This window comes from Somniosus microcephalus, chromosome 11, assembly GCF_052327205.1.
Source record: "Somniosus microcephalus isolate GS21.2 chromosome 11, FLI_Smic_1.0, whole genome shotgun sequence".
In the NCBI taxonomy this organism is placed as follows: Eukaryota; Metazoa; Chordata; class Chondrichthyes; order Squaliformes; family Somniosidae; genus Somniosus; species Somniosus microcephalus.
The window spans coordinates 87,709,199-87,734,775 of record NC_140997.1 but is presented as its reverse complement, the minus strand read 5'-3'; the positions used below and the strand labels follow the sequence as shown (position 1 = coordinate 87,734,775).

The following is a 25,577-nucleotide window of genomic DNA, read 5'->3' as shown; positions in this document are numbered from 1 at the left end:
TATGCTCACCAATAAGGGTTTCTGGACAGGTCGAATCCTGTCAATTGGGCCAGTTGCAGTTTTGGGGTTCGCTCTTGGTGTCCTTTTGGGGCCTGCCGTCGTCACGTGGTCCCAGGGCGCGGCAGTGGAGTCGTCTGAGTAAAGTACCCTCTTTTCCTCCGTTAGAGATAGGGAGTAAAGTCTTTGTTGGGTACCTTACCTTGCAGAATGGAAACTTTGGGTTTTGTTCTTCTGGTGGTGATCTGGTCGTCGAAGTTGCGTTGCGGTTGGGGTTCGGTGTTGGTTTGGTCACGGTGGCCTAGATCATTACCTGTGCAGTGGTAATGATCCGAAGGTATAGTTTACCCGGCCCTTTTGTTACCGCGGTGGTCGTCTGCTTCTGCTTCTACCCCTGCTTCGGACGTTAGCTTATGCCCGGACCGGGGTGTGTGCCCGCTCGTCCCCAATGCTTTTCTACGCTGCCCTTCTCTGCTTATCGGCCTTGCCGTTCGCCTCCTTTCGCCTCGTCGTGTTTCTTCGTCTGTCTTTTTCAGTTACCGGTGGGCCTACAATTCTACTACTACCGAGATTCCTTATCTGCGCGCCAAGTCAGGGTTAGTTCTTGTCTAATTTTGGCGGGCTCGTTAAAGTGATTATAGTCGTTCACTTTAACTGCTTTTTGGGTGGTTGCCCCATTGTTAAATGTTCCTTAATGTCTCGGTGTTTGTTATTCATAATGTTTAATCGGCGTGTTCCTGGCTTGGTGGCTACTTCGACTGTAACCGATTATTTATGCAAAAGGTTTGATGGGTTGAAGATTAAGTCTTTCCTGAGTTGATTGGTTTAATGCGTATTCTGCATTATCTAATGTCTGGCTTGAGAAATAACTAGTCCCTCACAGACCCAGACATGTCATCTGACCTGCCGTTTTGCAGGGCCCTGTTTTTTTTCCAATCTTGCAGGCTTCTGCCACAAGGTCCAGAAGCCATTTTGTTTAGGGTACCCTTATAACTTTGTCCTTCAGAGTCCCTTTATTAATAACTCCAGGGAATGTGGGAATTTTGAGAACCCTACACTCTCCCCTGTTGATACTTAAAAGCAAGTTTAGTATCATACCTATGAAGGTGAGCAAAATTCCGACCCTCCACAGCCAAACTTCCCGGTAATTACCTATCTATAATCCCATGACACACGCATTTCCCATTCTTCAAAAATGTAGTGAACATAAGCATACATAGGCAAAAATACAATTATTTACACACATCCAAGCATGGAGGGGTCCTGCACCACTTGGTACACCCACATCTTTATTAAAAAATAACACGTCAAAATCTTTATTAAAAATAACAAAAAACACAAACGAAAATCTTTATTCAAAAATACAAAATAAAAGATTCAAACAGGTGTATCTCCCTCCACCTTAACATAATGCTCTTTCCACGCCCTTTGGTTTCGGAATTCTGGTATTTGGCCTTTTCCCTTGCACTGAGTGCACACTAGGTACAATACTATTCCCAGCTGGCAAACCACGAGGATGTAGGAAGCCAGCTATGCTGTCCATGCTGATATTGTGTCACCACAGGTGTGCCCCACTATGTCCCACCTCCTATATATGCTACCTGTGGGGGAACACGGTCTTGTGCCATTACCTCCATGGTACAGTTTATAGGTTTTGCGCCAGCAGCTTTAAACCCGCACTGTGGTTTTGAATAGGCGTTCAAGTGCTGGGGACACAGTATTATGTGTGCTCCCCGGCTCCGGCACCCCGAGCGGTCAGTACCTGTCAAAGCGTGCTCCCAATTTATGACATAAGGTGGGACCGCTGTGAAACGGATGTGTGCACCCCCTTGAATGACTCCAATGTTCTCTACCCTGTATACCGGTGAGGGTCGGGCAGTCCCACCCATGACTGGCATCCTCACTACTATCCACATGATAGTGTGGTTAGAGAGCCCACAATCTACTGGGACAGGGTAGGCCTCAGAAGCTAGCCGGAGTTGACACGGGCTCAATGCATTCTCAAATGGATGGAGGGCTGCGAGGTGCTTGTTGCTGATCCAGGAGGGGACTAAACCCTGTTTTAAATCCTCCAGGTTACTGCGGCCCTCGCCTAGCAACCATGCCCCATACAGTACGCACACCTCGTTCTGTGCAGCCTGACCTGAAGCATTTCTGTCCTCTCTTATGAGGGCATTTACCGTCTTTGCATGCTTCTCCAGCTCAGCAATGATCTCTTTTAAATGGACCGCCATGGCCTGGTCCTTGTGTAACTTTGAGCCTACTGCTGTATTTTCATCCGTTAAGATTTTTTGCAACTGTGTTTTCAAACCGTTTATCTGTGTCTGCAATTCTATGTCATCCAGGCTGTTGATGACAGAGGACCCTGTGTTTAAACGCTGTGCAAACATAATTCCAGGCTCCCCTTCTTTGTCTCCCTGCATTACCAAAATACTCATGGTGTGTAGTGTACAGTTCTGTCTTGTCTACATTGGCAAAATCGAACTTGTAGAATTTCCTAAACATTTCTTTTAACAGGGCCTGGTATAGCTGTTCTGTCTCTTTGGGGCACCACTCAGGTAAGTGTACCTCGGTAAGGTTTAGGATCACGGAAGCTACTGCGTAGTGTAACCCCTGGTATAGCACCTTTTCCGTCAGCACTAATACCAGCCCATTCCTTGGTCCTTGCTGTCTGAGTCGTGGGCAGGGGCTTTCGGGCGCGTGCCACTAGTTCAGTGGCTTTAACTGGGGCTGGGGAGCGTGGGACTATGCAAGTGTATAGGTGGGAATCCCATTCCACCCCCTTCCCCTTATCCTGCCATGATGCAGAGAAGATGCCTGTGGGGCAGGCCCTTTGCGACCCCCACATGCAGATATAAATTCCCTGTTCCGACTCCCACCACTTATCCCAGCATACTCTTTTACCCCCTCGGGTCCCTGTGACTGTCCGGTAGGTGTCGTTCCCCATTCGTTCCCAGTCAGCCGTACGGTCCCCCATGTCTGCTCAGCTTTCTGAGCCACCACCACCTTCCCAGGGGAATTTGTCCTCTGCAGGTCAGGCACATGTGTTTCCCCTCAGTGACCCCGACCCGTGAGGCCACAACCTGTACGCTGGGGCAGGGGAGGGAGGCCTCCCCATAGGTGAACCTGGTCTGGCTGGAGTACTGGGTGGAGTTAGATCCCAGCCACCCTGGCCATCTTCCCTCATGGGAATAGATAGTGAGCTCCTCCACGCCTCGTTCGCCGCCCCCAGCTCTCTCTCTCTCCTGAGCACCCATAGATGTGGGAGTCCTCCATGTCACCTCTCCTCCCAGTGCTCGTTCCTATCGGGGCGAGTAGGAGTATGCCCCCCTTCATCTCGAAATCCCTTCTGTAAAGAGACATGAGCATATAGCCAGGTCCCGAGAAGATTCTCTGGCTTGGGTAAAACATAGTCGAGTCTTGTGACCTCGACCCAATACAAACATTCTTTAAAACAATAATACTTAAACTACTAATCACCTTATTTAAACTTAAACTAACACCCAAAGTTAACAATCCCCAAATTACATTACAGAAGCTATGTACATCCGCCGCCTGTCTCCGGCCGGCAAGGCTAATCCCTGTTCGGGCTGCAGCACACCACTCCCTTTGGTGTGGCTGCTCTGTCCTGTTCCTTTGGTCCCTCGCAGTCTGTGGCTGCTGGCTGGGGACCTCTGTCCTCCGACCGATCCCTGACCTTAGAGGCTGCCCTTTTAAACTGGGGAGCCGGTGACCATGGTTTCCATGGGACTTTGGCTAGTTGGGTTTTTCTGGCTGGTGGTTCTTTAACACGAGCCACTGCCCCCTCCAGTGCGGTCTGTGGGCTCTCCACTGCCGCTAGTTGGGGATTTTCATCCTCGGGCTTTACTTCTCCTAAACCTGTGCTAGGGGCAGGTAACTCTTCGCAGCTTGGTGCTGCAGGCTGAGGGTCCTCGCCCTCGGGTCCCAAATCTGGGTCCGGGGCAGGGTCTTCGCCCTCAGGTCCCACCTCCTCTAAGTCCCAGAGGAGTGGGGGAGTGTCCCAAACGGTGGGTGGGATGGCTCCTCCCCTAAAACAAGCCACTGCACCTGCCTGTGCAGTCTGAGTTTTCCCCTACTGCAGGCTGAGGATTTCTATCCTCAGACCTTGCCCCAACTGGCTGTTCCCTTCTCTCGGGCTTAAACAATTTACATTGATTAATGTGGAACCATTTGATGCGCCGAAGCATCTTTATGGCGTATACCATGGGGCTTGCCTTGTCTACAATGCTGTAGGGCCCCATGTATAATGGTTCTAGACTTCCTACCCGAGCAAAATTCCTCACCATAACTTGATCCCCTATCTCCCACTTGTGGTGTTTTCGGGGTTCTAACAGCAGTCGGTTACTCCGATGCTGCTTTCCCATGTTCCCAGCCACTTGCCCGTGGACCTGCTTAAGGTGCACACAGGTTCCTGGCGAACCTGTCCCGGTTTACCTCTCTGAGCTGACCTTCTGAGAGCACCGGGGCTAGTACATGGGTGGGGGTCCGCATAACTCGCCCAGTCATCAGCTCGTGCGGGGAGTACCCCGTGCTTTTTGACTGGCTGGCTCGGATCCCCATCAGGACCAACGGTAGGACCTCTGCCCATTTTCTAGGCGAGTCCACCGTCTCTTTCCTCAGCCTTTCCTTCAAGGTCCTGTTCATTCTCTCCACCATCCCTGAGGACTGTGGGTTATGTGCAACGTGCCATTTCCCCTCGATGCCGAGCACCATAAGGGTATTCTGCATGACCTGCCCGGTAAAGTGACTCCCTTGGTCGGACTCCACATACTGTGGTAGCCCCCATCGCGAGAACACCTCCCTGACTAGGATCCTGGCTGTACCCAGAGCTGTGGCTGTTCGGCAGGGGAAGGCTTCTACCCATTTTGTGAACACATCTACCAGGACTAGGCAGTACTTATAGCCTCCCTGGGCGGTGGGTAGCGGCCCAATGTAGTCGACCTGGATCGACTGCCATGGTCCCTCTACCCTCCTAGAAACATAGAAACAGAAGATAGGAGCACGAGTAGGACATTTGGCCCTTCGAGCCTGCTCCGCCATTCAATGAGATCATGGCTGATCATCCAAATTCAGTACCCTGTCCCTGCCTTCTCCCCATATCCCTTGATGCCTTAAGAAATATATCCAACTCTTTCTTGAATATATCTAATGAATTGGCCTCCACCTCCCTCTGGCAGGGAATTCCACAGGTTCACCACTCTCTGGGTGAAGAAATTCCTCATCTCTGTCCTAAATGACTTACCCCTTATCCTTAGACTACGACCCCTGGTTCTGGACTCCCCAGCCATCAGAAACATCCTTCCTGCATCTAGTCTGTCCAGGCCTGACAGAATTTTATAGGTTTCAATGAGACCCCCTCTCGATCTTCTAAACTCCAGTGAGTATAAGCCCAATCGACACAATCTCTCCGCATACGCCATTCCTGCCATCCCAGGTATCAGCCTGGTGAATCTTCGCTGCACTCCTTCCTCGGGTAAGGCGACCAAAACTGCACACAATACTCAAGGTGCGGTCTCCCCAAGGCCCTGTACAACTGCAGCAAGACGTTCTTGTTCTTGTACTCGAACCCTCTCGCTATGAAGGCCAACATACCATTTGCCACCTTAACCGCCTGCTGCACCTGCATGCTTACCTTCAGCGACTGGTGCACAAGAACACCCAGGTCTCTCTGCACTTCCCCTTCTCCCAATCTATTGCCATTCAAATAATCTGCCTTCCTGTTTTTGCCACCAAAGTGGATAACCTCACATTTATCCACATTATAGTGCATTTGCCATGTTTCTGCCCAATCACCCAACCTGTCCAAATCGTATTGGAGTTTCACGACATCCTCCTCACAGCTTACCCTCCCACCCAGCTTTGTGTCATCTGCAAATTTGGAGATATTGCGTCCAATTCCCTTGTCCAGATCATTAATATATATTGTGAACAGCTGGGGTCCTAGGACCAATCCTTGCGGTACCCCACTAGGCACTGCCTGCCACTCGGAAAACGACCCGTTTATTCCAACTCTTTGCTTTCTGTCCGCCAGCCAGTTCTCTATCCAAGTCAATACCTTGCCCCCAATCCCACGTGCCTTAATTTTGCACGCTAATCTCTTATGCGGGACCTTATCGAAAGCCTTCTGAAAGTCCAAATACACCACATCCACTGGTTCTCCCTTATCTATTTTACCAGTTACATCCTCAAAAAATTCCAGTAGATTAGTCAAGCATGATTTACCTTTTGTAAATCCATGTTGACTTTGTCCGATCCAGTCACTGCTTTCCAAGTGCTCTGCTATTACATCTTTTATAATGGACTCTAGCATTTTCCCCACTACCGATGTCAAGCTTACCGGTCTATAATTCCCCGCTTTTTCTCTACCACTTTTTTTTGAATAGTGGGGTAACATTAGCTACCCTCCAATCCATGGGTACAGTTCCAGAGTCTATCGAGTTCTGGAAGATGACCAGCAATGCATCATCTATTTCTAGGGCCACTTCCTTAAGTACCCTGGGATGTAGATTATCAGGCCCTGGGGATTTATCGGCCTTCAGTCCCATCAATTTTCCTAACACCATTTCCCTACAAATACTGATTTCTTTCAGTTCCACCCTTTCATCGGACCCTATGTTCCCCGGCATCTCGCGGAGGTTCTTTGGTTGTGTCTTCACAAAGGAGGACACAAAGTATGTATTTAGTTGGTCTGCCATTTCTTTGTTCCCCATTATAAATTCCCCTGATTCTGAGTGCAAGGGACCTACGCTTGACTTCACCAATCTTTTTCTCTTTACATATCTATAAAAGCTTTTACAGTCAGTTTTTATGTTCCCTGCTAGCTTACGCTCATATTCTATTTTCCCTTTCTTAATTAATCCCTTTGTCCTCCTTTGTTGAATCGTAAACTGCTCCCAATCCTCAGGATTATTGCTTTTTCTAGCCAATTTATATGTCCTCTCCTTGGAACTTATGCTATCCCTAATTTCCCTTGTTAGCCACGGTTGAGTCACCTTTTTTGTTTTATTTTTATGCCAAACTGGGATGAACAAATTCTGTAGCTCATCCATTTGGTCTTTGAATGTTTGCCATTGCCTATCCACCGTCAACCCTTTGAGTGCCATTCCCCAATCAATCCTACCCAACTCACTCCTCAGACCATCGTAGTTTCCTTTTATTTAAATTGAGGACCCTAGTCTCTGAGTCAACTACTTCATTCTCCATCTTAATGAAGAATTCGATCATATTATGATCGCTCCGACCCAAGGGGCCTTGTACAACAAGATTGCTAATTAATCCTTTCTCGTTACATAATACCCAGTCTAAGATGGCCTGATCTCTGGTTGGTTCCTCGACATATTGGTCCAGGAACCATCCTGTAAACACTCCAGGAATTCCTCCTCCACAGTATTGTTACTAATTTGGTTGGCCCAATCTATATGTAGATTAAAGTCACCCATGATGACTGCTGTGCCCTTATTGCACGCTTCTTTAATTTCCCTTTTAATGCCATCCCCAACCTCCGCTTTGCTGTTGGGAGGTCTATATACCACTCCCACTAATGTTTTTTTTCCCCTTAGTATTTCTCAATTCTACCCATACAGATTCCACATCATCAGAGCTAATATCCTTCATTACAATTGTATTAATCCCTTCTTTAACCAGTAATGCTACCCCACCTCCCTTTCCTTTTTGCCTATCTTTCCTGAATATCGAATACCCCTGGATGTTGAGTTCCAAGTCTTGGCCATCCTTGAGCCACGTTTCCGTAATCCCAACCAAATCATAATCGTTAACCTCTATTTGCGCAGCCAATTCATCCACCTTATTACAAATGCTCCTCGCATTAAGACACAAAGCCTTCAGGCTTGTTTTTTTTAACACTCTTAGAATTATTATTTACTGTGGCCACGTTTGATTTAAACCATTGATTTCTCTGACTGCCACTTTTTGTTTTTCTCCTTCCTATCTTTTGCTTTTATCCCGGTTTCCCTTTCCTCTGTCTCCCTGCTCAGGTTCCCAACCCCCTGCCATTTTAGTTTAAACCCCCCCCGAACAGTGCTAGCAAACCTCCCCACAAGGATATTTGTCCCGTTCTGGTTCAGGTGCAACCCGTCCGACTTGTACAAGTCCCACCTTCCCCAGAAGCAGGCCCAGTGATCCAGGAAACTAAAGCCCTCCCTCCTGCACCAACTCTTTAGCCACGCATTCATCTGCTCTATCCTCCTATTCCTATACTCACTAGCACGTGGCACCGGGAGTAATCCAGAGATTACAACCTTTGAGGTCCTGCTCTTTAATCTGCTACATAGCTCCCTAAATTCTTGCTGCAGGACCTCATCTCTCTTCCTACCCATGTCATTGGTCCCAATGTGAACCACGACCTCTGACTGTTCACCCTCCCCCTTCAGAATGCCCCCCAGCTGTTCAGTGACATCCTTGACCCTGGCACCAAGGAGGCAACAAACCATCCTGGAATCACATCTACGGCCACAGAAACGCCTATCTGTTCCCCTTACGATAGAATCCCCTACCACTATTGCTCTCCCACTCTTTTGCCTCCCTTCCTGAGCAGCAGAAGCACCCCTGGTGCCAGGAAGTTGGCTGCTGCTGCCTTCCCCTGGTAAGTCATCCCCCTCAACAGTATCCAAATCGGTATACCTGTTTGTGAGAGGGATGGCCACAGGGGTCCCCTGCACTACCTGCCTGCCTCTACTGCGCTGCCTGATGGTCACCCATTTCCCTTCTGCCTGTGAAGCCCTTACCCGCGGTGTGACCAACTCACTAAACGTGTTATCCACGACCCTCTCGGCATCGTGAATGCTCCAAAGCCCATCCATCCACAGCTCCAGCGCCGCAATGCGGTCTGCTAGTAACTGCAGCTGGATGCATTTCTGGCACACATGGTCGTCAGGGACACAGGCAGCGTCCCTGAATTCCCACATAGAGCAAGAGGAGCATAACATGGGGCTGGGCTGTACTGACATGACTTATCCTTTAATTAATTTAAATTAATTCACCACCACCAATTAAAGATAAACTCTAAGGCGCTTGTATGGTTTACCAACAGTCCCCGCTACACCAGAATGACCGTAGCAACTATAAACCACAGAGTTAAAGTTTAAAAAAGAGAAATAATCACCAACCAATCACTTACCTGCTCCCTGGTGACGTCACACTCTGATTACTTTTTACCTCTCTTCCCCGCTGCTGAGTTGGTAAACCTCCCTGGTCCAAACTGGTCGGGCCTCGCTGCTCGCGCCGGTTTTTATACCGCGCTCCTCGCCTCGCTGGTCCCTGGTCCGAACTGATGTGTCCCATAGGTACCTTCCTTTTGTGGGGGTCAGGGTTGTTAGCAGCACACACCAGACAGCTGGCGCAGAACTCGCGGACATCTTCCCTGAGTCCTGGCCACCATCTGTTCCACCCGCTGCCAGGTGGTCTCCGGCCCGGGATGCCCCGCTCATGGGCCAGTTGAAGGAATTCCCTCCGGTGCTGCTGTGGTACTACCCATTGTTCTCTACTAAACAGCATGCCTTCTTTCACAGAGAAGGCTGCTGTGCCGTAAGGGCCCTCTACCCTTTTTCCCTCAGTCACTGCCCTGAGGACTGCCTTGAGGACGGGGTCTTGGATTTGGACCATCTTAAGGTCCGGGGCTAAAGCTACCCCTGCACTCCCTTGTGTCCCATTCCTACCCCTGACTGCTGCTATAGGACTAGACCCATATGGGTCCCAGAAAGTGCCTGTGCGGGCACCCTCCTTAGCTAGCACGTTGGCCTGCTGGTTGCCCTGACTACGGGGTTCTGCGGAGGAATGGGCTTTCACCTTCTGGATGAAAACCTCCCCTTCCGCCCCCATTGCTTTTCTCCAGCAGGGGTTTCACCGTGAGGGGTTTCCTGTCAGCGGAGTTGTATCCACGGCGGGACCAGATGGCCAGGTACTCCGTACACGAATTGCACGTGAACATCTGTCCGAGCAAATAGTGTATGGGGTGGGGAAGACTTCGGGGTGTGTAACAACGTACACTACCGCGGACAGTTCAACCTGCTGGGCGCTCATGGTGCTGGGGAGCTTAATCACCAGGGCAATGTTTGCCGCTGTGTCATAAACTCCACACCCTGTGAGCCACTCGCCAGCAGATGCCGTGCTGGAGCCATCCATAGATTTCGCGGCCTGTAGGGTGTAACCTGGCCCGCAAACCTATGTCCACTTCCCAAACCCCTTCTATGGAACATTGGTGGGCTGTTCCAGGTTGGCTGCGAGCTTTGGCTCACAGAGACCTTTCACCTTTAGGTCCATCTGTGAGAGAAGCAGGGTCCAGCAAGCAATGCGGGCACTGCTCACTGTCCCATCCTTGATTTTCCCGTCCAGGAGCATCTGGTTAGGCGTGTGATGGGAGAGGTGCCTGTGAAGATCAGCGATCTTTTCACAGCCCAATGTGTGGCCAAGAGGTGCCTCTCACAGTTGGAGTAGCTCTTCTCCACATCCGTGAGTATCCTGGAGGAGTAGACCACCGGCCTCAGCCTGCCATGCCGCTCTTGGAGCAGCACAGCACTCGGCTGTCCTCGCTGGCTGCCACCTCCAGGAAAAACTCTTTCCCCCCCATCTATGGCCCCTAGAGCTGGTGCGGTCTGCAGATCTTCCTTGAGCCTGACGAATGCTGCCTGGCAACCCTCATCCCAAGCCCACTCCACTCCCTTGTGTAGGAGTCGGCGCAGAGAGGCTGCTGTGGCTGCATAGTCCTCAATAAAATCTTTGCAGTACCCGGTTAGCCCTAGAAAAGATCGCACTCCCGTGACTGTGTTGGGGAGTGGTAACTCCTGTACCGCTTCCCTTCTAGCTTTGTCTATGGCCCTTTCCCCAGCGCGTACGGTCAGGCCCAGGAATTTCACCTGGCCGATCTGCGCTTGCTTTGGGTTCACTTTAAACCCTTCCTGCCTGAGCAACTCCAGCAGTTCGGCCAGTAGTGGGCCATGCTCCTCTCTCGAGTCCATGAATAGGAGCAGGTCATCCACATACTGTACCAGCTGCCTGGGCTGGCTGAAGCCCTTTAAACGGTTTGCCATGCATTGATGGAAAATGCTAGGGCTATTGTGGAAGCCCTGAGGCAAACAGTTCCAGGTGTACGGTTGTCCTTTAAAGGTAAAGGCAAACTTGTACTGATCCTCCCTCTTTAAAGGGATGGACCAAAACCCGTTGGAAATATCCAGCACCGTGAAAGTGGTCGCGGATGCTGGGATACTTCCTATCAGGTCGGCAACTGCTGCTACCGTGGGTGCACAGGCTGGGATATTACCGTTGAGCACCCGATAGTCCACCGTGGCCCTCCAGGAGTTGTCCGGCTTGCTAACCGGCCACAGTGGCATAGTGGTTAGCACTGTTGCCTCACAGCGCCAGGGACCCGGGTTCGAATCTGGCCTCGGGTGACTGTCTGTGTGGAGTTTGCACATTCTCCCCGTGTTTGCGTGGGTTTTCTCCGGGTGCTCCGGTTTCCTCCCACAGTCCAAAGATGTGCGGGGTTAGGTTGATTGGCCATGATAAAAATTGACCCTTAGTGTTAGGGGGATTAAATACGTGGGGTTACGGGGATAGGGTGGGATATGTGTTGGTGTAGGGGTTACGGGGATCGGGTGGGATATGTGTCGGTGCAGGCTCGATGGGCCGAAATGGCCTCTATCTGTACTGTGAGGTTTCTGTGATTTCTGAGTGGAGAGTTTACGTGGGTGGCTATCGGTCCTGCTGTACTAAGGAGGACATGGCTGCTTTCATGTCTGGCTCCGCTTCCCTGGGGAAGTTATACTGTTTCTGTGGTCGGGCCATGGGGTCCCCATCTACGCTGACCTCAAACCCGTTGACCCTCCCACAGTCGTGTTTATGTGGCTAGGTGGGCTTGCGCAAATGCCTGGAACTCCTTTGGGGTATTGCTGACCATGAGCTCGAGGTTATAACCCTCTTTAGGCTTCATGGTGCACAGGGTCCCCTTCCCCTCTTTCCCTGGGATGACTACTACCCCGCCTTCCTTTCCTGTATTTGCCCCCCCATAGGCAATAATTCCTTAAATCCACCAGGATCCTGTGGCCTACAATAAAGTCGGCTCCCAGGATCCCTTTTCCACCCTCCACTTCCCACTTCATTAGGATACCGGTCCACTTAGAGCGGAGTGTTCCTGAACGAATGGAGAGCGGGATGGAAAATGAGCTGGCCTGTTCTCTGCCTGTGAATCCCGACAGGCTGTATGGGACCCCGCTAGATAGAGGTGAGGTGGTGGGGTTATCTGAATGGATCACGGTGCATGATGCCCCCGTGTCCAGCAGATAGGTCCCCTTTACCTTTTCTACCTCCATCTCGACGAGGGGTCTCTTCCATAAGTCGTACTGCAGGGAACACAGGTAAACAGGCTGCGCTGGCTCTACTCAGGGCTGTGGGTTGGATGGGGCTGAGGGGGTCAGCGCACCTGTAGTGGCCGCTACCCTCCCAGGGCCAGTCAATAGGGTCCTCATCGCGTCCAAAAATGACTCGACTGTGGCGGGAGGGATCCCTAACTCTGTCTTTTGGGCTGGGGCTGAGGAATTCTTTCCCTTGTTATCCTTCCAAGGGTTTTTGCATTCCTTCCTCCAGTGTTCATCCTTCCCACACCCGTAACAATTAAGCTTCGTGCTGGAAGGGTTATTCCCTTCCTGATGCCACTCCTTCCTACCCTGTCCGGGTTTTACTTCATGCACCTTCCCCTTGGGTGGGTGTGCCTCGGTTCCCCTACCATTCCTGTAGGCTAGGGTCAACTGTCTGACCACCGTGAGTTCGGTAGGCAGGGGATTCTTCGGGTCAAACCAGACTCCCGCCTTGGCCCTGACCTGTGGCAAGCTGTTTGCCACCAGGCAACGGAGCCAGTGGGCCAGCTGATCCCGGTCCAGGAACGCCCGGTTAGGTGCCCCTGTGCAGGCACTCCTATACACCGGCCATAACCTGTCTGCGAAAGCCTGCGGGGTTTCCCCTGCGAGCTGCACTCTTTTCTACACGGGAGAAAGGACTTCCCCATGGCCTCCAGAACTTCCTCCTTGAGCTCCCCATATGCACACTGTCCCCTCTTAACACTGGTCGGAGGGACTGGAGGAGCTTACCCTCCAAAGAGAACAGTAGCATTTTGGTCTGCTCAGCATCATCGCATTCGTTGATGCTGGCTGCCTGTTCCACTTTCCTGAAGTGGACCGAGGGGGTCCCCTTTTTCGGTGAGCTTTGGGATATGGCTCACCATAGCCCTAAGCTGTTTGGTGTCGTAGGGTACTACGAACTGGTTTTGGAGGGGTCCCTCTTCCCCCACCATTAGCGGGTGGGCCAAACCTCCGCTGCCGGGCTGGGCACATCGGCCCTGGCTCCAGCCTCTCTTGCGGGGGTTGTTCCGTCTCCGCTTCTACCCCTAACTCCACCCCCTCCTTGCTGCCAGACTTCGCTAAAACCTGGCGCTACGGGTGGTGGTCATGGGACCTCCTGTTCCTCAACCGGGTCGTCCCTAGGCACTACCTGTGGTGTCTGAACTGTTCTCCCCTCGTTCCCTGTAAAATCTGCCTGGGCTGCCTTCGAGCTTATGAGGCACACCATGCCCTTTGCCTTCCTTAGGGCAAGGCTCAGATTCTCTATCTGTTCCTTGCAGGGGCCATGATCTGCATCTTTAAACCCCTGTTCGCTCGCTAACTTATAGGCTGCCTTTACGTCTTTCACTTTCTCCTCCTGCTCTCTTACTTGTTTCGCTAGGTGGGCATTCTTCTCCCGCAACCTCAGCTCATTGCTCTTGGCCTTGGTGACCTGGCACTGTAGATATTCCAGCCTGGCCTTTTGCTCCCCCATTAACTGTACCCTTTCCTGATTCAGGGCCTGCAATGCTACCAGCAACTTCTCCCCTGCTAGAGTCCTGTCCTGGACTTCCAGGGCTGACTCCTGTATCTCGGCTGCCTGTACTTCAACGAGCCTGTCCAGAAGCTGGATCTGTTTCTTGAAGCACATCAGCCAGACTGCCTTTCCTATGGATTTCCTATGACCCTTCCCTTCTGTCCATTTAGCTGCAGCATCTACCAGACACCCAGCCTTTAACAGATTAGTGATCCACTTCTTAGTGATAGTCACTTTACTGAATACATAGTCAGAGATCCTCGCTTCCATTACTGTCTGCTCTCCCGAATCGGTGTCTGCTCTATCGCACCCCTGATGCCGGAGTCCTGCCGCGGTCGCCATTTCTGTAGGGGGTGGCGTGTGCGCAGTCAGCTTGCCTCTGACTGGGTCTCTGAGCGGTTTGAATCGCTCCCACACCCCTGGGTTCTAGACACCGGACTTTGGTACAGGCGGCGATACAGAATTGGAGTAGACAACTGGTTTGGTACAAGAAAACCGTACTTTTATTAAAAGGCGCAATAAAATTACAACACTGGAAAAATTACTGGAATAGTTACAGGCTTACAAGAGTACATTTAATTGGGAATGGGGAACACACGGCACATCGAGGGAAAAAATCACAGTATTAATCCCCTTACCCTTGTCCCACCCCCAATATCTAACTAATTGTGCTGTGAGGGGCCAGGGATTATGCTCACGAATAAAGGTTTCTGGACAAGTCGAATCCTGTCGATTGGGCCGGTTGCGGTTTTGGGGTTTGCTCTTGGTGTCCTTTGGGGCCTGCCGTAGTCACGTGGTCCCAGGGCGCGGCAGTGGAGTCGTCTGAGTAAAGTACCCTCTTTTCCTCCGTTAGAGATAGGGAGTAAAGTCTTTGTTGGGTACTTTACCTTGCAGAATGGAAACTTCGGGTTTTGTTCTTCTGGTGGTGATCTGGTCGTCGAAGTTGCGTTGCGGTTGGGGTTCGGTGTTGGTTTGGTCGCGGTGGCCTAGATCATTACCTGTGCAGTGGTAATGATCCGAAGGTATAGTTTACCCGGTCCATTTGTTACCGCAGTGGTCGTCTGCTTCTGCTTCTACCCCTGCTTCGAACGTTAGCTTATGCCAGGACCGGGGTGTGTGCCTGCTTGTCCCCAATGCTTCTCTACGCTGCCTTTCTCTGCTTACCGGCCTTGCCGTTTGCCTCGTCGTGTTTCTTCATGTCTTTTTTGGTTACTGGTGGGCCTACAATTATACTACTACTGAGATTCCTTATCTGCGCGCCAAATCAGGGTTAGTTCTTTGTCTAATTTTGGCGGGCTCGTTAAAGTGATTACAGTCGTTCACTTTAACTGCTTTTTGGGTGGTTGCCCCGTTGTTAAATGTTCCTTAATGTCTCGGTGTTTGTTATTCATAATGTTTAACCGGTGTGTTCCTGGCTTGATGGCTACTTCGAACTGTAACCGATTATTTATGCAAAAGGTTTGATGGGTTGAAGATTAAGTCTTTCCTGAGTTGATTGGTTTAATGCGTATTCTGCATTATCTAATGTCTGGCATGAGAAATAACTAGTCCCTCACAGACCCAGACATGTCATCTGACCTGCCGTTTTGCAGGGCCCTGTTTTTTTTCAATCTTGCAGGCTTCTGCCACGAGGTCCAGAAGCCATTTTGTTTAGGGTACCCTTATAACTTCGTCCTTCAGAGTCCCTTTATTAATAACGCTGGGGTATGTGGGAATTTTGAGAACCCTACATGATGGAGGGAAGGTCATTGAAGCAGCTGAAGATGGTTGGGCTAGGACACTGCCCTGAGGAACTCCTGCAGTGATTTCCTGGGCTGAGATGGTTCACCTCCAACAACCACAACCATCTTCCTTTGTGCTAGGATTGACTCCAGCCAGTGGAGAGTTTTTCCCCTAATTGCTATTGACTTCAGTTTGACTAGGGCTCCTTGATGCCACACTTGGTCAAATGATGCCTTGTCGAGGGCAGCCACTCTCCACCTGGAATTCAGCTCTTATGTTCATGTTTGGACAAAGGCTGTAATGAGATCTGGAGCCAAGTGGTCCTGACGGAACCCAAACTGAGCATCAGTTAGCAGGTTAATGGTGAATAAGTGCCACTTGATAGCACTGTTGATGACACCTTCCATCACTTTGCTGATGATTGAGAGTAGACTGATGGAAGTATGAAAAGTATGAGTAGGGAGTATGAAAAGAAACTTGCAAGGGATATCAAAATCAACACTTTTTTTTTTACAATTCTATTAGGAAAAAGAGTCGTCGGGAGCAATGTTGGCCCCATTAAAAACTGAAAGCAGTGATATCAATGGTAACAAAATAGTGGACATGTTGAATAATTACTTTGTCATTATTTACAGTAGAGGAAGAGGATAGCATGCCAGGAATCCCAAGGAAACCAATACTGAATTAGGCACAGGGACTCTATATATAATGTAAGCAAAATAACAATAAAGAAGAAAATAATGGCACTAAAGAGTGACAAATCCCCAGGACCAGATGGTTTTCATCCCAGGGTTTTAAAGGAAGTAGGTGAGCACATTGCAGATGCCCTAACTATAATTTTCCAAAGTTCTCTAGGTTCAGGAATCGTTCCTTTAGGTAGAAGCCCACAGAATTGAGGGCAAATTCTTGACCTGGTTAGGAAATTGGCCAAGCGGCAGGAGACAGGCAGTCGGGATAATGGGTAGATACTCAAATTGGCAGGATGCAACAAGCATATATTCCTCTAGGGCATGGAAACCCAAAAGGAAAAGTGATCCAACCATGGCTAACAAAAGAAATTAAATCTAGTATTAAGTCGAAGGAGGAAGCTTATAAAATTGCCAGAAAAAGCGGTCAGCCTGAGGATTGGGATCCTTTTAGAAATCGGCAAAGGGGGACCAAGAAATTGAGAAAGAAAGGGAAAATGGAATATGAGCACAGACTAGCGAAAAATATAAAAACTGATTGTAAAAGCTTCTATAGGTATGTAAAAAGGAAAAGACTGGCGAAGGTAAATCTAGGTCCTTTACAGTCAGAGATGGGAGAATTTATAATGGGGAAATGAGGAAATGGCAGTGAAATTAATAAATACTTTGTTTCTGTCTTCATGGAGGAAGACACAAAAAACCTCCCAGAAATACAAGAAAACCGAGGGTGTGGCTGTAGTGTCCGTGTGTAGATAAAGACACTGAAGACAGGAGTTGGTTCATAGGTATTTACTAAGCAAGTCTGGGGGGGGGGGGGGGGGTTTCTAAAGGATATACACAATACACAGGCTTATATAGCCCAAGTGGCAATTACCGGCATTACGCACACCTGGGGCTCTTAAAGGCACATACACCATAATTGCTCTTAAAGGCACATACACCACAGTGGCCAGAATGAGGAACTTAAAGAAATTATTATTAATAAAAAAACAGTACTAGCAAAATTAATGGGACTAAAAGTCGATAAATCCCAAGGACCGGATGACCTACATCCTAGGGTTTTGAAAGAGGTTGCCATTGGAATAGTGGACACATTGGTTGTCATCTTCCAGAATCTATAGAATTTTGGAACGGTTCCTGCAGATTGGAGGATAGCAAATGTAACCCTGCTATTTAAGAAAGGGTGAGAAAACGGGGACCTACAGACCTGTTAGCCTCACATCAGTAGTTGGGAAAATGCTGGAATCTATTATAAAGGATGCAATAACTGGGCACTTAGAAACTAATAAGATTGAGCAGAGTCAACATGGATTTATGAAAGGGAAATCCTGTTTGACAAACTTATTGGAGTTCTTTTGAGGATGCAATTAGTGGAGTAGACAAAGGGGAACCAGTAGATCTGGTGTATTTGGATTTTCAGAAGGCCTTCGATGAGATCCCACACGAGGTTGGTGAACCAAATTAGGGCACATGGAACTGGGGGTAATATACTAGCATGGATTGAGAATTGGTTAACAGACAGAAAACAAAGAGTAGGGATAAACGGGTCTTTTTCAGGATGGCAGGCTGTGACTAGTGGGGGTACCGCAAAGATCAGTGCTTGGGCCCCAGCTATTCACAATCTATATCAATGATTTGGATGAGGGGACTAAATGTAACATTTCCAAATTTGCTGCTGATACAAAGCTAGGTGGCAGTGTCAGTTGTGAAGAGGCTTCAAGGGGATCTCGACAGGCTCAGTGAGTGGGCGAGAATATGGCAGATGGAATATAATGTGGATAAATGTGAAGTTAACCACTTTGGTAGAAAAAACAAAGGCAGAGTATTTCCTAAATGGTGAAAGATTGGGGAATGCAGATGCTCCGAGACCTGGGTGTCCTTGTACATGAGTCACTCATTACAAGAGGATTTGAGAACAGGAGTAACGAAGTCTTACTCCAATTATATAGGGCCTTGGTGAGACCATACCTGGAGTACTGTGTACAATTTTGGTCTCCATACCTAAGGAAGGATATACTTACCATAGAGGGAGTGCAACGAAGGTTCACGAGATTGATTCCTTGGATGGCAGGACTGTCGTATGAGAAGAGATTGAGTAAACTAGGCCTGTATTCTCTTGAATTCAGAAGAATGAGAGGGGATCTCATTGAAGCATACAAAATTATTACAGGGCTTGATAGGATGGATGCTGGGAGAATGTTTTCCTTAGCTGGGAAGTCTAGAGCCAGGGGCCACAGCCTCAAGATAAAGGGTAGGCCATTCAGGACTGAGATGCGAAGAAATTTCAGAGGGTGGTGAATCTTTGGAATTCTCTACCCCAGAGGGCTGTGGAGGCTCAGTCATTGGGTATATTCAAAACAGAAGTCGATAGATTTCTGACTAGTAAAGGCATCAAGGGATATGGCGATAGGGCCGGTGAATGGAGTTGAGGCAGAAGATCGGCCATGATCTCATTGAATGGCGGAGCAGGCTCGAAGGGCCGATATCCTGGGGCTGTGATGATTGGCCTTCAACCACCACAACCATCTTCCTTTGTGCTAGGTATGACTCCAGCCAGTGGGCATCAGTGAGCAGGTTTTTGGTGAGCTTGATAGCACTGTCGATGACACCTTCCATCACTTTGCTGATGATCGAGAGTAGACTGATGGGGCGGTAAATGGTTGGGTTGGATTTGTCCTGCTGTTTGTTGACAGGACATACCTGGGCACTTTTCCACATTGTCGGATAGATGCCAGAGTTGTAGCTGTACTGGATCAGCTTGGCTAGAGGCGCGGCTAGTTCTGGAGCGCAAGTCTTCAGCACGATAGCTGGGATGTTGTCTGGGCCCCATAGCCTTTGCTGTATCCAATGCACTCAGCTGTTTCTTGATATCACGTGGAGTGAATCGAATTGGCTGAAGACTGACTTCTGTGATGGTGGGGACCTCAGGAGGAGGCCGATATGGATCATCCACTCGACACTTCTGGCTGAAGATGGTTGCAAACGCTTCAGCCTTGTCTTTTGCACTCGCGTGCTGGGCTCCACCATCATTGAGGATGGGGATATTCACAGATCCTCTTCCTCCCATTAGTTGTTTAATGGTCCACCACCATTCACAACTGGATGTGGCAGGACTGCAGAGCTTTGATCTGATCCGTTGATTGTGGGATCGCTTAGCCCTGTCTATAGCATGCTGCTTCTGCTTTTAGCATGCCTGTAGTCCTGTGTTGCAGCTTCCCTAGGTTTGCACCTCATTTTTAGGTATGCCTGTTGCTGCTCCTGGCATGCTCTTCTACACTCCTTATTGAACCAGGGTTGGTCCCCTGGTTTGATGGTATTAGAGTGAGGAATATGCCGGGCCATGAGGTTACAGATTGTGGTGGAATACAATGCTGCTGCTGCTAATGGCCCACAGCGCCTCATGAATGCCCAGTTTTGAGCTGCTCGATCTGTTCTGAATCTATCCCATTTAGCAGGGTAGATAGAGAGAAACTATTTCCACTGGTTGGGGATTCCAGGACTAGGGGGGCATAGTCTAAAATATTCGAGCCAGACCTTTTCAGGAGTGAAATTAGGAAACACTACTACACACAAAGGGTGGTAGAAGTTTGGAACTCTCTTCCACAAACGGCAATTGATGCTAGATCAATCATTAATTTTAAATCGTAGATTAATAGCTTTCTGTTAACCAAAGGTAATAAGGGATAAAGGCCAAAGGCGGGCATATGGAGTTAGGTCGCAGATCAGCCATGATCTCATTGAATAGTGGAGCAGGCTCGAGGGACTGAATGGCCTACTCCTGTTCTTATGTTATGATGTTGCGGTAATTGGCTGGATATCTGGGCAGTTTTCCACATTGTCGGGTAGATGCCAGTGTTGTAGCTGTGCTGGAACAGCTTGGCTAGAGGCGCGGCTAGTTCTGGAGCACAAGTCTTCAGCACAACAGCTGTGATGTTGTTGGGGGCCCATAGCCTTTGCTGTATCTAGTGTGCTCGGCTGTTTCTTGATATCACGTGGAGTGAATCAAATTGACTGAAGACTGGCTTCTGTAATAGTGGGGACATCAGGAGTAGGCCAATACGGATCATTGACTCGGTACTTCGGGCTGAAGATGGTTGCAAATGCTTCAGCTTTGACGTTTGCACTCGCGTGCTGGGTTCCGCCAGCATTGAAAATGGGGATATTCATGGAGCTGCCTCCCCCCGTTAGTTTAATTGTCCACCGCCATTCATGACTAGATGTGGCAGGACTGCAGAACTTTGATCTGATCTGTTGATTGTGGGATCGCTAAGCTCTGTCTATAACATGCTGCTTTTGCTGTTTAGCATGCACGTAGTCCTGTGTTATAGCTTTCCTTGGTTGGCACCATAGGTATGTCTGGTGCTGCTCCTGGCATGCTCTTCTACACTCCTTATTGAACTAAGGTTGGTACCCTGGCTTGTTGGTAATGGTAGTGAGTGATATGCTGGGCCATGAGGTTACAGATTGTGGTGGAGTACAATTCTGCTGCTGCTGATGGCTCACCGCCTCATGGATGCCCAGTTTTGCGCTGCTAGATCTGGTCTGAATTTAACCTATTTAGCATGGTGGTAGTGGCACATAACACAATGGAGGGTGTCCTCAGTGTGAAGACAGGTCTTCGTCTCCACAAGGACTGTGTGGTGGTTACTGCTACCGATGCTGTCATGGACAGATGCATCTGCAACAGGTAGATTGGTGAGGGCAAAAGATTTACAAGGCTGATACCAGAAATGTGAGTATACCTATCTGGAAAGGATGAACGGGCTGGGTCTCTTTTTTTTTCTCTTGAAAAGAGAAGGCTGAGGGGTGACCTAATAGAGGTCTTTAAAATCATGAAAGGCTTTGACAGAGTGGATAGTGTTTCTACTTGTAGGGAAGGGGAAAACTAGAAGCCTTTGATATAAGATAGTCACCAAGAAATTAAATTGGGTAAGGAAGTTTCTTCTGAATTCCCAGAGCGTGGTGAGAATGTGGCAGTCGCTACCACAAGGAGTGGTTGAAGCGAATAACAGATGCATTTAAGGAGCGGTTAGATAAGCATATGAGGGAAAAGGGAATAGAGAGTTATGCTCAATGAGGAAGGAATGGAGGAGGCTCGAGTGGAGCATAAACGCCGTCCTGGACTGGTTGGGCCGAATAGTCTGTCTCTCTGCTGTATATCCTATGTAATCCTAGGACAAGGTCAAGTAGTTTTTTCTCTTGGGTTCTCTCCACCTGCCGCAGGCCCAGTCTGACAGCTATGTCCTTCAGGGTTCAGTCAGTAGAGGTGCTACTGAGCCACTCTTGGTGATGGACATTGAAGTCCCCCACCCAGAGTATATTCTGTGCCCTTGCTACCCTCGGTGCTTCAACGTGGAGGAGTACTGATTCATCAGCTGAGGGAGGGCAGTAGTTGGTAAACAGCAGGAGGTTTCCTTGCCCATGCTTGATCTGAATCCATGAGACTTCATGGGGTCTGCAGTCAATGTTGAGGACTCCCAGGGCCACTCCCTCCTGACTGTATACTACTGTACCGCCATTTCTGGTGGGTCTGTCCTGGCAGTGGGATAGGACATGCGCAAGGATTGTGATGGAGGAGTCTGGGACATTGGCTGAAAGGTATGATTCTGGGAGTATGATTGTCAGGCTGTTGCTTGACTATCTGTGGGACCACTCTCCCAATTTTGGCACAAGTCCCCAGATGTTGGTGAGGAGGACTTTGCCGGGTTGACTGGGCTGGGTGTGCTGCTGTCGTGTCTGAAGTTGATGCCGAGTGGTCCAACCCGATTTATTATTGTATTACTGAGTGGCTTGCTAGGCCATTTCAGAGGGCAGTTAAAAGTCAACCACATTGCTGTGGGTCTGGAGTCGCATGTAGGGCAGACCAGGTAAGGATGGCAGATTTCCTTCCCTAAAGGACATTAGTGAACCAGATGGGTTTTTATGACAACCTGGTAGTTTCATGGTCACCATTACTGATGCTAGCTTTTTATTCCAGATTTATTTATTTAACTGAATTTAAATTTGAACTCTCACCTCTGGATCATAGTCCAGGCCTCTGGATTACTAGTCCAGTAACATAATCACTATGCTACTGTTCCCGACACTGCACTGTGTGTGCTTCCCAGTGCTGCTGCAATAGCCTCGGTGGTAAGTGCTCAAAATAATTGGACACCTGTACTTGTAACTCGGGAGAGTTTTCAAACAGTTAAGCTACCCTGAATGATTGCAATTGCTGTGTTCAGGGGCAAGGACTGAACTAAAGTCAGCTAGCTGGAGTGCTTGTCTGTGTTTTAAGTGGATTACAATTTTATCCCACCTTTTTTTTAAATAGTGACTGCTGCCAACGAACCAGAAGCTGGACAGAAGCATTCTGCGCATAAATGTCAGGTCCCAAATATGAATAATAAGTAACATTTGCCACAACAGACAGAGGATCTGATAGCTACAATAAAACACTCTCAATCTGACAACATCCTAATATCCCCTTCAAGTCACATTTCCTTGTTAAATTGTACTGGAAGTTTTAGCAGTTCATTCTGATGAATTAATCACACCACTGCCACTCTCTTCTCACGTTCCTTCTCTGCCCTCTCTCGATTTCCCCCCCAGTTTTTGCCTAGCGCTCCTCTCTCTATCTCTCCGCACTGTTTCTACTCTCTTTCTCGATGATCTTTTTCCCAGCTGCTTAAATCCTAACATCCTGCACCTGCATTTTGTTCACCAGCTGTGTTCAAACCACAACAGACAGAAGGCATGATGGTGATAAACACAGAGTACAAAAAACTCTCAAGCTGACAACATCCTAATATCAACTTCAAGTCACATTACAGACCTCATAATTCCTGAAGTTACCTCACTCACCTCACTTAGGCGAGAACAAACAAACCATTGGAACTGTGCATGCGCAACTAATTTGTCATTGGCAGCAGTCATGTCCTTTTTTTAATATAGATTGTGTAAGATGTTCACAGCTGCAATCTTGTACTCCTGTCTTTCAGGTGCACAGTCACTTCCGATCCCTTGTAGATAATCACGCTAGTGTTTGGGCCCATGCAAACTTTCAGGAGATCTGGCCGTCTCCAGTAAATCGGTGGCTGTTTGAAAGGTACAGTTGTAAAATGCACTGCTGTTTCTACTTGTGTAATTTTCAGAGGCTCAGCTAACCTTAGTTTGTTTGCTTGTTAGCTGTGTCCTGTTGGGATGTAGGTTCCACCAGTGTAATTATTCCAGTCCACTTCTCTGTTTCATGTTATATCTGCTTGTTGCACCATCGCTTGCAGTTCCTTTTTTGTACAACTCTAGTGTGCTAAATCAGCAAATATTTGCTCACTGGCCATTTCCTCTGGTGCTGGGTGAATTTTGTCAATCTTATCGGCCTAATGCCTTGACGCACACAAAGGATGATGGATCCCCAACAAGATAGACTCTGCCTACACATGATCTGTCATGTAGATGGTTATTTTGATTTTTTTCAATAAATCAGGCACTGTCTCTTAATTCAAAGTCACTAAGTCAAATTATCTGATTCTAATTGTTTTAGCACTATATTCCCACTTTGTTGTATTAGTTATGTTGTATAATTCCATTTTTAGCACAAAAGACTGAATTATCAGGAAGAAACTACTTTTTGGGCTTTCTGTAATCCAAGATCATCAGAATGGTTGTCTTTATTTGAATGTTCAATCACCACTACCTTCTCAGCCTAGCCTTTTTTTTCCCCTAAATTGGAGCTTTTTTTATTTTCTGTTGCTTTGCTCTCATTACCATCTCAGTCTCAAAAGAGCTAGGGTGCAGCTTCAAATGGAGTGTGGGATAGACCCTAACCAAAATTGTCTTTTTTTAATGGGTGAATTTCTTAAAGGACCAGTGCCTTTGTGATTCTTCTCTCCCTCCCCTTCATAAAGGGATGAACGCTCAAAGAATGCGGAACATTATGAAATCAATGTTGCTTGTGCTGATCACTTTTGTTTACAAATGTGTGAATATAGACCTGTAATTGTTTTGTTGAGCCAACTAACTAGAGGCAAAAAAAACCTTTTTTTGAGGTGGGGAAAAGAAAAGCTTTGCTACAATCCTAATGAGTCACTCTGTTTTAGGGCTGCAGAAAGTGGAAATTTTGAGGCTGCAGTAAAGCTAGGGATAGCCTACCTCTATAATGAAGGACGTAAGTATTAATCCTGTCGTCTTAAAATGCTTTTTTAAAAACATTACGGTAACAAGGGCACAAAGTCAAAAAAATTCTTGGAGGATGGTTAGAATTTGGAATATCTGCCACAGACTTGTGAAGCAGAGTCCATAAATTCTTTTAAAAGGGAATTCATTGCTAGGAAGAGAGGCAGGGTAAATGATATGGGGACTTAATGGGGCAGTGTGATTAGTCTAGGTGGCTCGTAGAGAAAAATACCGATCTGATAGGCTGACTGGTCTATTTCTGTGCTGTAATATTCTATGCTTGAGTTTCTAGTCTGGAATAGCAGCACACAGTTCGGAGGTGGTATTCTTGCTAATGATTACTGCTGAATGAGGCCATTTGATCCTCATTCTTGCATACTTTTCCTGGTGTATTTTCTCTCCAGGTATGGATAGAGTGTTTAAATGAGCAGCACTAGTGAGCTGCTCTGTAATGCTCTGGGTGGCAGTGGAGTGCAGTGGCCAGTAGATTCCCTACAGGGTTTTTCTGCTTGGAAAAAGTGCTGCATTATTAAATGGTCGTATGTACTTAAATAGTGAGCTTTCAGACTGCTTCCTTCTCACCCCCCCACCCCCTCAGCTGCCACTTATAGCCCAAAAGCCATCTGAAGCCTTGGCTGGATGCTGCCTGAAAATGATGTGCCAGATGTACCATGCTACCAACCACCTGAGAAAGAAGATTTGGGGGGGGGGGGGGGGGGATGGCCTTCATGGGACTGATCATGTTAAACACACTTGCATCTTGGCACCTAAACCCCACAACCTGTGACTCTTGTGAGCAATGTCTAGAAGATCAGCTAGTAATTGTAAAATTGCTAAATGTGCCATTTGCGCTTCAATGATACACTAGTATGTCACTTCAAATAAAATGTCAATGCAGCTGCTTCAACACAAGTCACTAGATTATTGTATACTGTACTATCTTTTTAAAAAAGGAACTTTGTATATGAAATGTGCCACTGCTAGGGTTGCAAAATTCTGGGAATTTTTAAAAGAGGAAACTTTCCATGGGAATTTTGAGTTTTTTTGCACACTGATGGTTTTTGTCTCTGACCCTTATATTATCTTTGTCGTCAAAATAGACATACTGTTCCATACAAATAAAAACAGGCTTTC

General features: G+C 48.1%; 1 protein-coding gene across 2 annotated transcripts in view; it reads left to right on the top strand.

The window, feature by feature from the left end:
* The window catches only part of ccnf (cyclin F), a 73,357-nt gene that overhangs the window by 6,454 nt on the left and 41,326 nt on the right, over window positions 1-25,577 (top strand). For both annotated transcript variants that reach the window (XM_086000920.1, XM_086000919.1), the window contains exons 3-4: window positions 23,270-23,376; window positions 24,368-24,435. In XM_086000920.1, the coding sequence (XP_085857046.1) occupies window positions 23,270-23,376; window positions 24,368-24,435 (175 nt within the window). The remainder of the gene's footprint in view (window positions 1-23,269; window positions 23,377-24,367; window positions 24,436-25,577) is intronic.